The sequence below is a fragment of the Electrona antarctica genome, assembly GCF_951216825.1.
Source record: "Electrona antarctica genome assembly, chromosome: 6".
NCBI classification, from domain to species: domain Eukaryota; kingdom Metazoa; phylum Chordata; class Actinopteri; order Myctophiformes; family Myctophidae; genus Electrona; species Electrona antarctica.
In genome coordinates, this window is record NC_136811.1 from 46,389,573 (window position 1) to 46,404,643 (window position 15,071).

Genomic DNA, 15,071 nt, shown 5'->3' on the forward strand with positions numbered 1-15,071 from the left:
GATTTGCATACAGGGTCTTAAATTTCAAATTCAAGTAACTGTAAAATCCAACAGACTGTTGGTGAAATAGAACACTGTCTTTGTAATATGTGTGTACATGCTGCTAAATAACTGATGTTTATGCCATTGTGTGAATAAAATAATAATATCACTTATTGCTATAAATGCCTTAATCCCTTAATGTCCCTGATCAGGACACAGGCCTCCTCCAAATTAATAGTGGACAGGAAATGTATATAGACTTGGCTAAAGGTGACAGTACTGGCTCAGGAGGTAGAGTGGTCACCTGGAAAGAGGAAGGTCCCCGCTTTGATCCTTGACTCCCCTGAGCTTTGTGTCACCTGGTTGTGGCCATGGGCAAGACACTTAGCCCTAAACTGCTCCCTGTGCACTCACAGCACATTGTGAGGTCAGAACAGGCCAGCTCCATATATGGACCCTGGGCACTGTGGGCAGGGGCCCGGTCCAGAGCCCGGGCAGAGGCCTTTTTGGAGCGGTTCTGGGCAACGGACACTGCACTCCCTGTGGTGGTGTGGAACGCGTGTGTCGAATTTGAAGTCGATGGGGTGAACGGTTCTCGAGTTACGTGGATTACAGATGTACACACAGAGACGTGATGCATTCATAGATTGATAGATCCCGACGAACGTTGCTGCGTGTCTTCCCCAACATCTCTCTCCCCGTTTCCTGTCGACTTACTGTGTATACCCACACAATATTTTTATATTAAAAAAAACAGCAAAGGCGTTGGCGTATATGGAATGCTTTTATCAGTATACAGTCAAAACTAAATGTATTTAAAACAGGGAAGAAAATATTAGCAAATTCAATTTGAAAACAACCAGTCTATTGTCCTATTGAGAATTCCCCCCCCCCCCCCCCCCCCCCCCACACTTAAAATTACAGTGATTCAAAGCAAAAGTCAAAAATCGTATTTCAAAGCCACGCTGGATGGTGGTAGTGGCACTTGTAGGGAGAGGGGAAAGGAACCGTCTGTCCTGGTGGTGGACTCTGTCTCTCAGCCTGTGACTAACCATAACTCCAGGGACACAGTCTGCCCGGTAACATGGTCAGTAGTTGCAGTAACTGAATCTCAGTGATCTCAGTTCTCAGTGGGACAGGGTCTTAAAGCCAGTTCAAATGAAAGATTTGCGATGAGACGAATCTCCCGGGACAACATCTGCCAACAGACTTCTGAGATGGGTTAGTTCACACTGCCAAGGCTGACATTATTCTCTGCAATGTTCTTAAACTGTATCATCTCATCAGAGAGGTTTTTTTCGGAATACTATTTTGTACAGAGAAAGGATAGGCAGTGTGGCGATGCAACAAGTACCTCCAGTTGGAACCAAACAGCGTGACGACTATTTGCACATTTTTGATCTGAACTGGCCTTGAACAGGAGTGTCTTTCCTTCCGTCTTTAGGAGCTTGGTGCAGTAACTGGGAGCACATTGCTCTCAAAGTGTCCTTGGTTGGTGATGTTGCCCGCGGGGAAGTACCTGGCCACCACAAAGGAAGAGCCATCTGATGCCACGGCCTTTCCCACACCCAGCTTATTGGTGCTCTTCCAAACCATTGCCGTGAAATGACCTAGAGAGAGAGGGGGAGAGAGAGAGATTAAGAATTTTCCATTCTGGAATGAAAATAATCATTACATTCTTTCATCTCTGCAGTAACTGATGAGACCAGGGAGGGTGGGGTCCGAGGGAGCGAGAGGGAAGGTGGAGGGGGAGAGAGAAAGGCAGATGGAAAGTGGAAAGATGACAGAAAATATGGAGAGATGAGACGACATGGGGGCTGACGGAAAGACACAGCAGAGCAGAGGATAGAAAGTGAAGACACACACACACACACACACACACACACACACACACACACACACACACACACACACACACACACACACACACACACACACACACACACACACACACACACACACACACACACACACACACACACACACACACACACACACACACACACACACACACACACACACACACAGTGTGGAGAGAAAATGGTAAGAAAGGAGAGATATTCCGTTACTGTACATGGTACATGATAGATGTCTCCTCTAAACATTTACAGTCACCATGCTCTTACATTGCTTCTCTTTCCTCTATCTCTCTCTCTCTCTCTCTCTTCTCCTACGTCTCAGTGTTACATTAATCCTTAGTTCATTCCTCTCTCATGAGTCAGATTTTGGAACCAGTCCAAGTGTGATTCACTGGAATGAGGAGAATCACGTGAAATTCACCAGATTGTTCCCCGGCTGTGACAATGCAATGCCTTCATATGATCTGCCACTGCATAATGTGGACTTTCAGCTGCTGTGGACACTGGGTTAGAGAAGACAAGAGCATTCTGTACAATACCTGTATTGTAACCCATTATTGCTCATACTGCTCAAATTTGGTCTGACTCTATATTACTACTTTTTTAACCTTTGCACTTGTGTAGGACACACTTTTATCCCTCGGCCAGCTAGCCCAGCCCTGGTTGTAACTCAGTAACTCTGACACACATGCATACACAAATGCGATTGATTGATTGATTGATTGATTGATTGAAAAATGTATTAACAGTTTGCAGAATTACAGTACATTTCAAGCACAAACTCAATACAAAGGCTGTTAACTGTGAGTGGACGACCCGATTAAGCATTACAGAGACGTACAAATAGACACTTCTATATAGACAAAGGACAGAACAGGAATTCATCATAAAGGAGGTAAAAAGGGAAAAGAAACATATACAGTGAGGGAAATTGGTGTTGATTCACAGACTGATTGTATGCTGTTATACAACAGGACCCTATACAGAATAATAACAGAACAGGGAACGGAAAACAATGTGATCAATCTTTAAGATCAATCGACACAGATAGCTAGAGTTAGGAAGATAGGCACAGAAACAGAGCAGGTAGCATAAGTAGCAGGTAGATACATGACAGTGCATTCTTAACATGTAGAAGCTCACCAGTGCCAGAGGAGAATCCAGGGCGGTTGAAGTTGTACTGCTTTACCTCGTCGTACCAGCGGTCTGTCACATCCTTTCCTGCGCACGCACGCACGCACGCACGCACGCACGCACGCACGCACGCACGCACGCACGCACGCACACACACACGCACACACACACACACACACCAATTAAAAAAGTTAAAGTTAAAGTAAGCATGCTTGTATTTGACACCTTTTGGAAGCTTACAATCTGCACTTTCATAATGAGTAAAACATTGGAAAAACAACCTTACTTGGCTCATTACAAAATCAGCAAAGTATGGTCATTTAGAACGTGCTACGCTTACAAATAAATTGAACAAAAACAAAAACACGTTCAATCTGCCCTTCCTATCCTAGACCAGTGTCCTGAATTTAGTCTTACGGCCGAGCTACACCGAGCTAAACACCGAGCTAAACACACGCTGAAAATCCTGCTGTAGCTCAGCCGTGCACCATGAAGCTAACATGCATGGAATTAAAGGTTCTCTATTAACACTATGATATTGTTACAACATGTCGTGACAACTTTTTGGCATCCTGATGCACTGGTTAAGAAACAATGATGCAATCTCTAATGCAGGACATGTACGTGCAACACACCACCCTGCATGTATTTGTATGGGCATGTCTTTATGAATATAAAGTAAACACACAGACAAGTACCCTTTGTATGATCCAATGCTACTTTACATTGTGTGTTGTGAGGTGTAAAAGCCATCTTTGTTGTGTGTAAATAACACTTAGGACTTTCCTGTGAATCTACCGTGCAGTGTAAGAGACAAGTTATAAATCACATGGACTCACTCATTGTGAGTTATTAGACTGTGAGCTCTACTCCATAGACCACCAGTGGTTCCCAAACGTCTTAGCTCAACTCCCACAAGAGAAATGTCTCTTAACTAGAGAAAATAGCAGATCTACATGCTCACAACGTGTTAACTAGAGAGAATAGCACATCTACATGCTCACAACGTGTTAACTAGAGAAAATAGCAGATCTACATGCTCACAACGTTGCCATTGCACTGCAGTCGCTCTGGATTAAGTGCGTCTGCTAAATGCCTAAATATTAATTGCATGGTCTTGATGAGTAACCTACTGGTGATTATGGGTCTGTCTGTCTGTCGTATGGCCAGTCTGCAGTATGTGTGTGATACACATGACCTATTTAGTACCATTGTGAGAGATTACGCCATCTGAACATGATTCAATACACTCAGTGAAGTGTATGTTCACACCAGATATTCCATTCCACTCATTAAGTGATATGTGTGTGGGTGCGTGCGGGTGTGTGTGTACCTGGTTGGTCGTAAGAGGCCCAGGCCAGATTCTCTCCACAACTGCCCCTGCTAGACTCCACGCTGTGTTTCAGGATGCGTGTACTGGCCAGACTCTCTGCATACCTACATGCGCACATGCCACACATGCACACACACACACGATCAACGCCAGGAGTTAAAAATAGCAGATCGACTTAGTATGGGTCGCAACGTGACACGTAGTAAGCTTGTAGATCGACTATTTTCAGCATGCGACAGCATCGTACGACTACAAATTAGACTTAAGACAAACGACAGACATATAGTGTCGCAGTCCTGCCCCCTTTCATGACGACGACAGGCCCAGGAAATAATTCTCTATATAGTCATGTGTTCAAGACAGATCTGTCTGATATTTCATATTCCATCCTAATTTGCTAACATTGGCTTTCAAAGTTTGCAGGATTGGCCCGTTTGGAACAAAAAGCCTCAAATCATGAACGCAGCGTGCAATTTACATGAAATCTTTCACAGTTTTTCCTACTAGGCTGAGGAATATATTCCACCCATTGGCCTGTTATAGCGCCACCAACAGGTGCATTTTTGCAAAACATTTTTTTTGAACAAAATGCCTCAAATCATCCAATTGCCATCCAAGGCGTAAGAAGAAATGGCACCCTTTTCACATTGGCCTATTATAGCGCCACCAGGAGGCCACAACTTGACCTGCCCTGGTGGATGGAGACCTGTGCCCAGAGGGGCACTTCATCTAGTTTGAGGCTTTAAAGGTCTTTAAATAAATACTTTATAATTATTTCCTGGGCCTGTCGTCGTCATGAAAGGGGTCGGGACTGAGACGCTCTATAGTAGGTACATACAGACCTCGGTCATGCACACATTTGGATCTACTGTAGCTCACAAATAAAATACCCCGAACTCATGCATTAGAATTGATAGGTATTAGGGAGGAATCCTGAGCCTTTGTAACCTCTGCTCAACAGAGGCAGGCAGAAACAGCTATCCACGTCTTTGTAATTATGTCTTACTTACACGCTTGAGTGCAGTCACGCTCTTTAGGGTCCGTGAAAGATGCTGAAGTGTGCGTTTCTAATGGCAAAGCTCATTTTAAAATTAGATTTGAAATCACTAGTGTTCGTTGTGTATTATTCGAGTTATTAGCAGCGTTATATGCCCAGACCTTTAACATATAGTTAGATAGTTTAATCACTTAAATACAGGATTAGGATATGAATTACTGTACCTGATATTTTGAATGATTGATTGGTTGATTGATTAAACAATCAATCACTTCTTTGAAGGTTCAAATGAAATTCTGTCTCCTCGACACAACATAACATAGTGCACCTTCAGTATTAATTTAATGTTCAATGGACCCTTTCAGGTCTATTTGTACACACTGAAGAGTTACATTAACATTGTGCACTGAGGATTTCACTGTGTACTGTATGTGCATGTTCTCGTAAACACTGGCATGGCTTATCAGGTGTGGATTAACTTAGTTTCTCTTCCAGAACAGCCAGTGTAAACACTTTACTGTAAACAGCCGTGTTCCCCATTCACAAAACTGCAGCCGCTCTGCTCGCTGTCAACAGCTCTGTGTCTCTGGACTCACTCACTCGGGTGAATGGCATTCTGAGCCAATGAGCTCAGGGAGTTTGTTTGGCAACGTTGGTTAGTATATGAGGTGTGAAACACAGTCTATCAATTCATCAAGTTCAGAGTGGAATGATAATGACTCCTTAATTGGCAGCACCAGACACATTTACCGTGTAATGTTTATGACAGGACAGATGAGCCCACTTGTGTGTTTAGCAGTTAATGCATTAGGCGGCTTAAGCTTTTAAACTATGACTGTTGTCCTGAGCGATTGGACACTCAACCTTATGTGAAATTATTGTTAACTGAGCTGCTAATTTTCCTGTGTTTGTGTGTGTGTGTGTGTGTGTGTGTGTGTGTGTGTGTGTGTGTGTGTGTGTGTGTGTGTGTGTGTGTGTGTGTGTGTGTGTGTGTGTGTGTGTGCCCACCGTGCAGCCTCTCTGCTCAGCTTGCGGCTCATTTTGAGCGGAGGAGCCTGATGATTCTTCCTGTAGTCATTATGAGCCTGCAACAACTCATCAGAGAACTGCTTTGATGCTGAGAGAGAGAGAGAGAGAGAGAGAGAGAGAGAGAGAGAGAGAAGTCCATTAACCATACAAGATTACCCCAAATGAGAAAAACATCTGCTGGAATTCTTGCATGCAGCAATTGTGCAAGAGAAAATAGTAAATACTTAATAGTTCACAGAGAGAGCACCAACATTCAGGACAGACAGACAGCAATCAATCTGGCACATCCAAAATTATATTATATCAAATATGGGAACGAAATCTCACAAAGTCAATCAGGATTCTATTTGACCCTAAACAGGGTCAAATAGGGGGGTGGGGGGGAGAAAAAGAAAAACATAGACCGGTGATTCTCAACCTCTGGTCAGGGACCTATGGTGGGCTGTGAGGATATTACAAGTGGGCCCCAAAATAATTGCCATAAAGCAAAATGTTTTGATATCATAGAATAAAAATTTGATTTCATTTTGATACTATACTACATTAGTTTCATTGATCCAAGCCGGAACACAATTGATTGATTGATCAAACGATCAATCAATCAATTGTGTGAACATGCTCTGAAAATGCAGCGGCCCACTCAAGAGGTCAAGTGGTCAGATGGGTGAGCTGCAAAGTGCAAACGCTATTGACATGTCTAAGTGGACCCTGATCCAGAAATAGTTGAGAACCACTGACATAGACAATGTACAGGCAGAATGGACACAGCATCATGCTGAGATAGCTACCGTACCACGCTGTGTTGACTTTGTAATCAGGGAGAGGTTGAGACAGACTCTCACGTCTTAATGTAAGGTGAAACATTATCATCTATGAGTTTATCTATTCCCCCCTGATCCTCAATAACTAACTATGTTGACTGTCATATACAAGCTGTACAGTTAATTTGTCTGAATCATTACTTACATGTGTAAAAATAGCTCCCCCATGCTCTTATTCTTTCCATGAGTCGGATGCGTTCCCAAATGTAAGAGAAATTAGATCAAATCAAATCCAAACTAGTTAAAATAGCACTTCTTAAGCGTTTTAAGAAAGAGATAAGAGAGAGAGAGAGACCAGAGTGAGAGTTAGAGAGATATGATGGAGCGAAAAACAGATAATGATGCGTCTCCAGAATCCCCCCACCAATACACAGGCATGCATACACACAAGAAGCACACTATACAACAAACTGGTGCCTATCACTCACAGGTCTATTCATATGTCTCATGGCGACCCACACTTACAATAGACTGATTGTGACACACACACACACACACACACACACACACACACACACACACACACACACACACACACACACACACACACACACACACACACACACACACACACACACACACACACACACACACACACACACACACACACACACACACACACACACACACACACACACACAACTGTCTGCATGCAGTGGCTCTCACACTTTCTAATTTCAAGGACTTCTGCAACCAAATTGGGCATAAGAGTCCATTCGGTTCCATTTGTACACTCTGGGAGTTACAGACATGTACGGGTCCATTTGGAACCCACTCAAGAGACCCGAGGGTCCCTGGATCCCGATTCCCACTGATCTACTGTATGGGCCAATAGGAATGATGAATTGACCTGTCCTTAGAAGTGCTACAAAACTAACAGGGAGCTGTCAATCAAACAGTCTGTGAACGCCCACGGCCCTGGGTGTAATCATCATTTTATACTTCTGCTCCCACTGCCGTCTCCCTTTCAAAGATCAACTACTGTTTGCGATGAATGGGAAAATGCTGTTTATCTGCAAACTTTCTTTAAGATTGTCTAGTGTGAGTCAGTCGATCCTTATAGCAGTTGATAAGTAGGCCTACATGTCTAGTTTTTATTAAGAGCCCTTCACACAGAGTGAGAGGAACGTGGTGAGTCATAATGAATGACAAGACTGTCACAAGAAACAACAGGGAAGGAATTTACATTAACCCTTAAGCAACGTTAAGTATACACACAGTATCCCCTAGAACAGGGGTTCTCAACCCGTGGGTCGCGACCCCTCGGGTCGCCAAATTATTTTGGGGGGTCCCCAAATTAAAAAAAAACTATTTTTTCCCCCCTTTTTTTATGCAACTGAATGGATGGAAAATGGAAATTAAGAGTTTACATATAGTACACATAGTACATGCATACACCTTCCCTAATGATTATATCTGGTTTCAGTATTTATTTATGGTGTATAGAGAGTATGCGCATGCTTAAAGTGAATGGCACATCGAGTGGCAAATCGAGTGGCAAAGCAACAGGCAAAGTGAGTTTAACATTGTTTAATGTTGTTTAATGCAATAAGATATGACTTTTCTGTGTGGATGTATGGGCTGTCAAGGCCAGAAAGTAGTTTTTTGCCACTCAGTAGGCGTTCCTGCATAACTTCCTGGTTTGATGATGATGTCACGCGCATACCCTCTATTGTCTCTATTATTAAGGTTATTGTAGCAGTCAATTTATATTGGGGGTCGGGAGGGGGGCGGGGCGGGGGTCCCGAGACGTTGCCAAAGCATTTTCGGGGGTCCCCGGCCAAAAACGTTGGCAAAACGAGCTGAGTTCACAAACACACGCATGCGACGCACGCACGCAGCTCTCTCTCGCGCGCACATGCAGCTCGCTCACGCGCGCGCGCGCGCACACACACACACACACACACACACACACACACACAGAGAGAGAGAGACAGTTTATGGGGGCAAAGTTCTTGCTGAGACCAAATGAATGCAATCAGAGTAAGTCGTGGCAGAACAGTTTCCACTTACCTGACTTTCCCATGCTGCTGTCTCAGCTCTCTCTCTCTCTCCCCCTCTGTCCTGCTGTCTTGTCCTTTCTCTGTTATTCTGTCCCTCTAATGGCTGAGCCTGACGCTGTGGAACAGCTGCTGATGGTAATAATCTCCTCCTCAGCGTTTAGCACGCTGCCCCAACCTTCCCATTTAGCCCAACTCTGCTGCTAAGTGCTAACCCTCTCTTTCACTTCACTCTTAACTCTTCCTGTGTTTTCCTGTTCTCTCTTGTATTGTTCCTCCACCCCCTGTTTACCCCCAACACACACACACACACACACACAGTAACTGTCTATCTTTGTGGAGCAGATGAGAGTACACACCCTTTGTTCGCTCAGTCAAAGTCTACGACTTGACTACACATTCTTGTAACTGAAAGGGGGAGCCCCAAGCAGCATCTGGTTCTGATGACATCATCTCTGTGAGACATGTCCTTATATGGGCCTGAGAATCCCTGATACTGTGTGATTTGGTGGCTAGGGAACAGTTGCACAGTACTGTTTAGTCACTTAGTTTGGATGATGGCCAATCTGTGCTTGTAACACATGGAACCACTTAAGTCCCATATATAATAAGGGTCCCCCAGGGCCTAAACTGACTACACTTGGTGAAAATAGCGGATCTACAAGGCCACAACGTGTCACAATGCCAAATGTTGTGAGCTTGTAGATCTAGTATTTTGACTTTATGTTCACCTATTCACACTTTATGTTCACCTATGACAAACCAGAATACAATAAATCAAATCAAATCAAATCAAATCAATTTTATTTGTATAGCACATTTAAAAACGACTCATCGTACCAAAGTGCTTCACAGGTCAAAGAAAAACAATACGATACAGTGCAATACAGTACATCAGTGAAACAATAAAATAAAATAAAATGATAAACAATGCATAGTTATGGTACAGTAGTCAAGGAGATGTCTGTCTGTCTGTCTGTCTGTCATTCATGATACTGACATGATAGTCCGGCAGCCAACATGCTTCTTTTGTTTAAAGTGGACAATTTTGTATATAGTCTTTTTTATTGGCCTAAAATATTGTCTATATATATACATTCATGAATCCATTTGCTGACCGGCTGTCAGTATTGAGTAGTGATGGGAGATTAATCGGCAAACACATCGCTATCGGCCGATTCTAGTTGTTTTTAGATTCATCTGCATCAGTTCGATTAATCAATCAGACCGATCTGTCTTTACAGATAAACAAGCTCAAAGTAACAGCTTGAACAGATCTACAAGCTCACAATATTAAATATAAAGGTATTTAAGTTAAATCTGACTTGCCTAAGCCTGCAGTGCAGATACCCTGTTACATGGACTTTTCAGAATGGACAAAACGTATTTTCTTAATACAGAATGAGATAAAATATCGACATCGGTAATATCGGTTCATAACAGCAATTAATTATATCGGACAAACTGTCTCATCGGCACATCCCTACTACATGTGGGCAAGTGGCTATGGCTGTTAGCCCAAGGAGTATTTTTTGTGCCAAACTAATGCTTGGAATGGATTCAGAATCATGAAAACCCCCTAGTGTGACATGTCACATGCTACTTAAAGCATAAGGAAAGTTTGACATTTTTGCCTTATAGGATGTTAATGGTAGGGTCAAAAGAAACCCCTATAAAAAATAATTGCTCAATACTGACAGCCGCTCAGCAAGTGATTCATGAATGTAATGTAATGTATATAAATAAAATCCAAATTTCCCGCTCCACAACCCCGACTGCCAGAGTATGATGGAATGTGAGGCCCTATCACATCAGGCCCTAGTGTCACAGAGCATGTCAGGCCCTGTTTTATATAGTAAGCTAGCTCTGGTCCATAGCCTTCTACTGCTTCTACGATTCTGCCCTGCAGTATAAGGCTATGGGACTTTCAGTTTTAAATCTCAAATGGAAATCAGACCAGCCTCTCCTCTTTTGTGGAAATCTCACGAACGTTTGACCTACTCACCAATACAAAGACGGGTTGTGTCAATAGAAAGCTTACTTTCCTTAGTGGACACACTCTAAGCCCCCCACCACACGTATAAACGGTACTTTTTGGCCAGAAAGGGATTTTTTATCACAGGAGTTAAAATATTCTCTATGAGGCAGTTCTCTGGGCAATATCGGTAGAGGGCGCATTGGAGTAACTAAAACTAAAAAGTCTATTCTATTCTAAACGTTCGTGAGATTTCCATAAAAGAGGAGAGGCTGGTCTGATTTCCATTTGAGATTTAAAACTGAAAGTCCCATAGCCTTATACTGCAGGGCAGAATCGTAGAAGCAGTAGAAGGCTATGGACCAGAGCTAATAGTAAGCATAACAGGCACGTACCCAAATCTGTTACCAAAAATGTTTCCCAATAAAAAATATATATTTGTTTTTTACAAAAATATCTTTTGACCTCTCAAAATATTACGTCTTGTGACATGCAGCAGAGAAGAGATTTTGTTTTCATCCATGTGTCTCTATGATGTGCATCATACCTCATCACCAGTTCACAAGTAGAGTAATGAAGTAAAACATGAAAAAGGTGTGTCTGTAAGTAGGGCTGGAAGTAGGAAGCAAAACAAAGGTAATCATATGACCTGCAGTTTACTTGTCACCCACAAGATGGTGCTGTTAGCATGCAACAAATGATGAGGCCAGAGCAGAGCGCCCTGCTGGCGTTTTCAGGAAGTGGTTGGTTGGTACTATCGGTCATGCTAAACGCAGCCAGTGACATCTTGGTTTAGTAATATGAGTGGACATGATGGGATTCATGTGAAAAGTCAAGCCACTTGATTTCTCATTAGGCGGATGAGGGCTGTCGTAATGGATCCTCTTCTCCCCTGCTCAGTGATGGAGCTGCTTCACCGGAAGGAGACATTTTACACACTGGTGTCCAGACTCCAGAGACAGCTTGATACCGTACCATCTTAATTCATACTAACTGAGAGGGCTGTGTGTGTGTGTTTTGATTGTGAATGTGAACGTAATGTTTGCGTGTGTGTGTTACAGTCTGTGTCTGTATTTATGTGATGCACCGATCATACCCTCTTGTAGCCTAACTGCACCTGACCTCAGTGACCTGTGTGTGTGTGTGCGCGCGTGTGCGTGCGTGCGTGCGTAGTACTTTATGCAATTTGTGTTCAGTGCGTAATATGTGGAACACGTATGGCTACTGCACAGAGATTGAATGAATGGTATATCTGGAATGTAGGATTTGTGTGTGTGCGCGTGCGTGCGTGCGTGCGTGTGTACTGTGTATGCGTGCAGTGAATGGAGCAGTGTCATGATTTATGGAGAGAGCCCCTTTTAGAGGAACAGTAGTGACATTGATCCATGCAGATATTACCTCATTTATCTCTGCACATTGGCTATATCTGCCTTACTTATGGCTTGGCTCCTTGCCCTGTCAGCTGGGACAGCCCTGCTGTCTCCCTGCTCCCTCCTCCCTCTCTCTCTCTCTCTCTCTCTCTCTCTCTCTCTCTCTCTCTCTCTCTCTCTCTCTCTCTCTCTCTCCTCTCTCTCTCTCTCTCTCTCTCTCTCTCTCCCTCTCTCTCTCTCTCTCTCCTCCCCCTCTCTCTCTCTCTCTCTCGCACACAGACGCGCGCGCACACACACACACACACACACACACACACACACACACACACACACACACACACACACACACACACACACACACACACACACACACACACACACACACACACACACACACACACACACACTTCCTCTCTCCATCTGCAATTTCCATTTTTTTGTCACCTGAATCCCCCAGATGAAAATCCTCCCAAAAAGATCTATTATATCAGTGAAAAAGAGCACTTCATTCCTTCCAAACTGAATTAATTCACCTTATATACACCCCCCCACTCGCGCACACGCGCACACACACGCGCACGCATGCACGCACACGCACGCACGTGCACGCACATGCTCATATCGCATTTCCTTCAAATTGTGTGGATTTATGGTGTCAGGAATGTGAAATAACTCAAATGGGGACCATAAAGTGCACTTACTTGCTAATAATTCCTCTTTAGCGGCACCCGTGAGAGAGGGTGAGGACTTTTTAATAACTCCTTCCCAATACACCATCCTCATTAAACGAAGTCTGTGGAGCAGAGACGGAACAGAAGAGAAGATAAGACAGTGCTGAGTTGACTGAGTGGATTGATCTGCGCTACAACAGGGCGAAAAGAGCGAAATGAGGTGGTTGCGCATCTTTTTCTTTTTCTAGTAACACACGCGCACACACACGTGCAAACACATATACGATCATCCGAGGACTACTTCACTCCAAGCTCTCAGCTCAATGTGCCTGTCTGTGGATTACCTAGCTTTTTTCATTGACAACAAGCAGCAAGTGAGGCGTGTTGCCATGTGCGCTTATTATAAGCGTTTTTATGTAGGCCTGCGGGTTGCGTTTGTGTTGGGCTTGTTTCTAACGTGTAATGTATAGTTGCTCATTGTTGTCGTCCTCTTGTTTGTCTCACAAAATCTGGTGAGGATGGGGAAACGTACGTCCTCCACCCGATCAATCGGGTGGCACAGGCGTGCCACAGGGCTGCGTGTTCTCCCCAACTGCTCTTCTCCTGTTTTACACTCCGGTTAAACTCCTGACGTTTTGCAGATGACACAATCTTCATTGGTCTTGTATGAGATGGCAACAAGTCTGCATTCAGAGGTGAGATATCTTCGGCTGCGAGTCTGTCCTCTCCCGAGTTATAGAGGGTAACATTGGGTAACATTGGGTTTGGCTCTGCCACTGAACAGGACACACTGCATCACCATTCTGCCTTCACTCCAAGATCTCTTCACCATCAAAGCCAGGGAGCGGGACCCCTCGCATCCTGGCCACCACATCTCCTTCTGGAAGGCGCTTCAGAGCACTGTAGGCCTACACCAGAATGAAAGGAATAGCTTATTATCAAACATTGCCAATCATCATCGAACACATCCACACTTCCACAGCCATGTTGTGCAATTCTATTATACTTTATAGTATAGGGACAGACTCACTTTATATGTGACTGCTTAGTGTAGGCTCTTAAGCTGAATTCACGCCAGCAGTGGCAGCAATTTCTTTTGCCCCGTTCACTGTATTGTCCACGGTATGAGTGACAGCCTTGTAAATAAGTTGTGATCCGGCGAAAAGCTCTGCTGCTACGAGTGGCTCAAGGCACCACAGCTGTGCCTGGCAGGAGAGCTCACACACAAGGAGACACTCTGCAACACTCGTCCGTGGGAGCTTGTTTGTAAACAACCTATACATTTTAGGAAAGAAGTAGCCAGGCCATCTAGTTGCCCAGTCTTCATTAATTTCACTTCTGCAACTGCTAGTTTAAAACTTTGTTATCAATTCAGTACTTCTTGGTTCCTGCACAGTCCTATAGTCAGTCCCATGTCAAGTGTAGACTAGAGTGTGTACGGATGTACGCCTAGTCCATGGCCATGTCAGTGTAATAGAGAATCCTATCAACTTGTTGTTGTCTGTCATTGTCGTTATGTCAAACTGCCGATTGTGGAATCTGGCTGACGATGAACCATATTCCTGACGCACGCACGCACACACACACACACAAACACACGCATGCACGCACGCACGCACAAGGTGCCGCCATCTTGAGAGGTTTTCAGTCATTCATTTCAATGGTGTACGTCACGTTCTCTTTCTATTTATATACACAGTACGTATCTCTCTCTCTCTCTCTCTCTCTCTCTCTCTCTCTCTCTCTCTCTCTCTCTCTATATATATATATATATATATATATATATGCAGCTGTTGCACCAAGCCGCTTCCTGGATTTTGACAGTGGAAGGAGCCATTATCTTATATGACGTCCTGTCATTAGCTCCGGCTGTTCCTCTGCCACAGAGGACGGCGGCAGT

The 15,071-nt window shown here is 43.9% G+C and overlaps 1 protein-coding gene across 3 annotated transcripts; it reads right to left on the minus strand.

Annotated features, from left to right (window-relative positions):
• Positions 1-875: 875 nt before the first annotated feature.
• glipr2l (GLI pathogenesis-related 2, like) lies at positions 876-9,587 on the minus strand. 3 transcript variants are annotated; one of them, XM_079503138.1, is made up of 5 exons: positions 9,515-9,587; positions 6,314-6,422; positions 4,309-4,412; positions 2,985-3,062; positions 876-1,592 (listed from the first exon to the last, which is right to left on the minus strand). In XM_079503138.1, exons 2-5 carry the CDS (start codon positions 6,343-6,345, stop codon positions 1,423-1,425), a joined length of 384 nt encoding a protein of 127 aa, XP_079359264.1. In that variant the 5' UTR covers positions 6,346-6,422; positions 9,515-9,587; the 3' UTR covers positions 876-1,422. The 3 variants fall into 3 exon arrangements, with proteins under 3 accessions (XP_079359264.1, XP_079359263.1, XP_079359262.1); XM_079503137.1 differs by lacking the exon at positions 9,515-9,587 and adding an exon at positions 9,169-9,508; XM_079503136.1 differs by lacking the exon at positions 9,515-9,587 and adding an exon at positions 7,301-7,421.
• Positions 9,588-15,071: the final 5,484 nt, after the last annotated feature.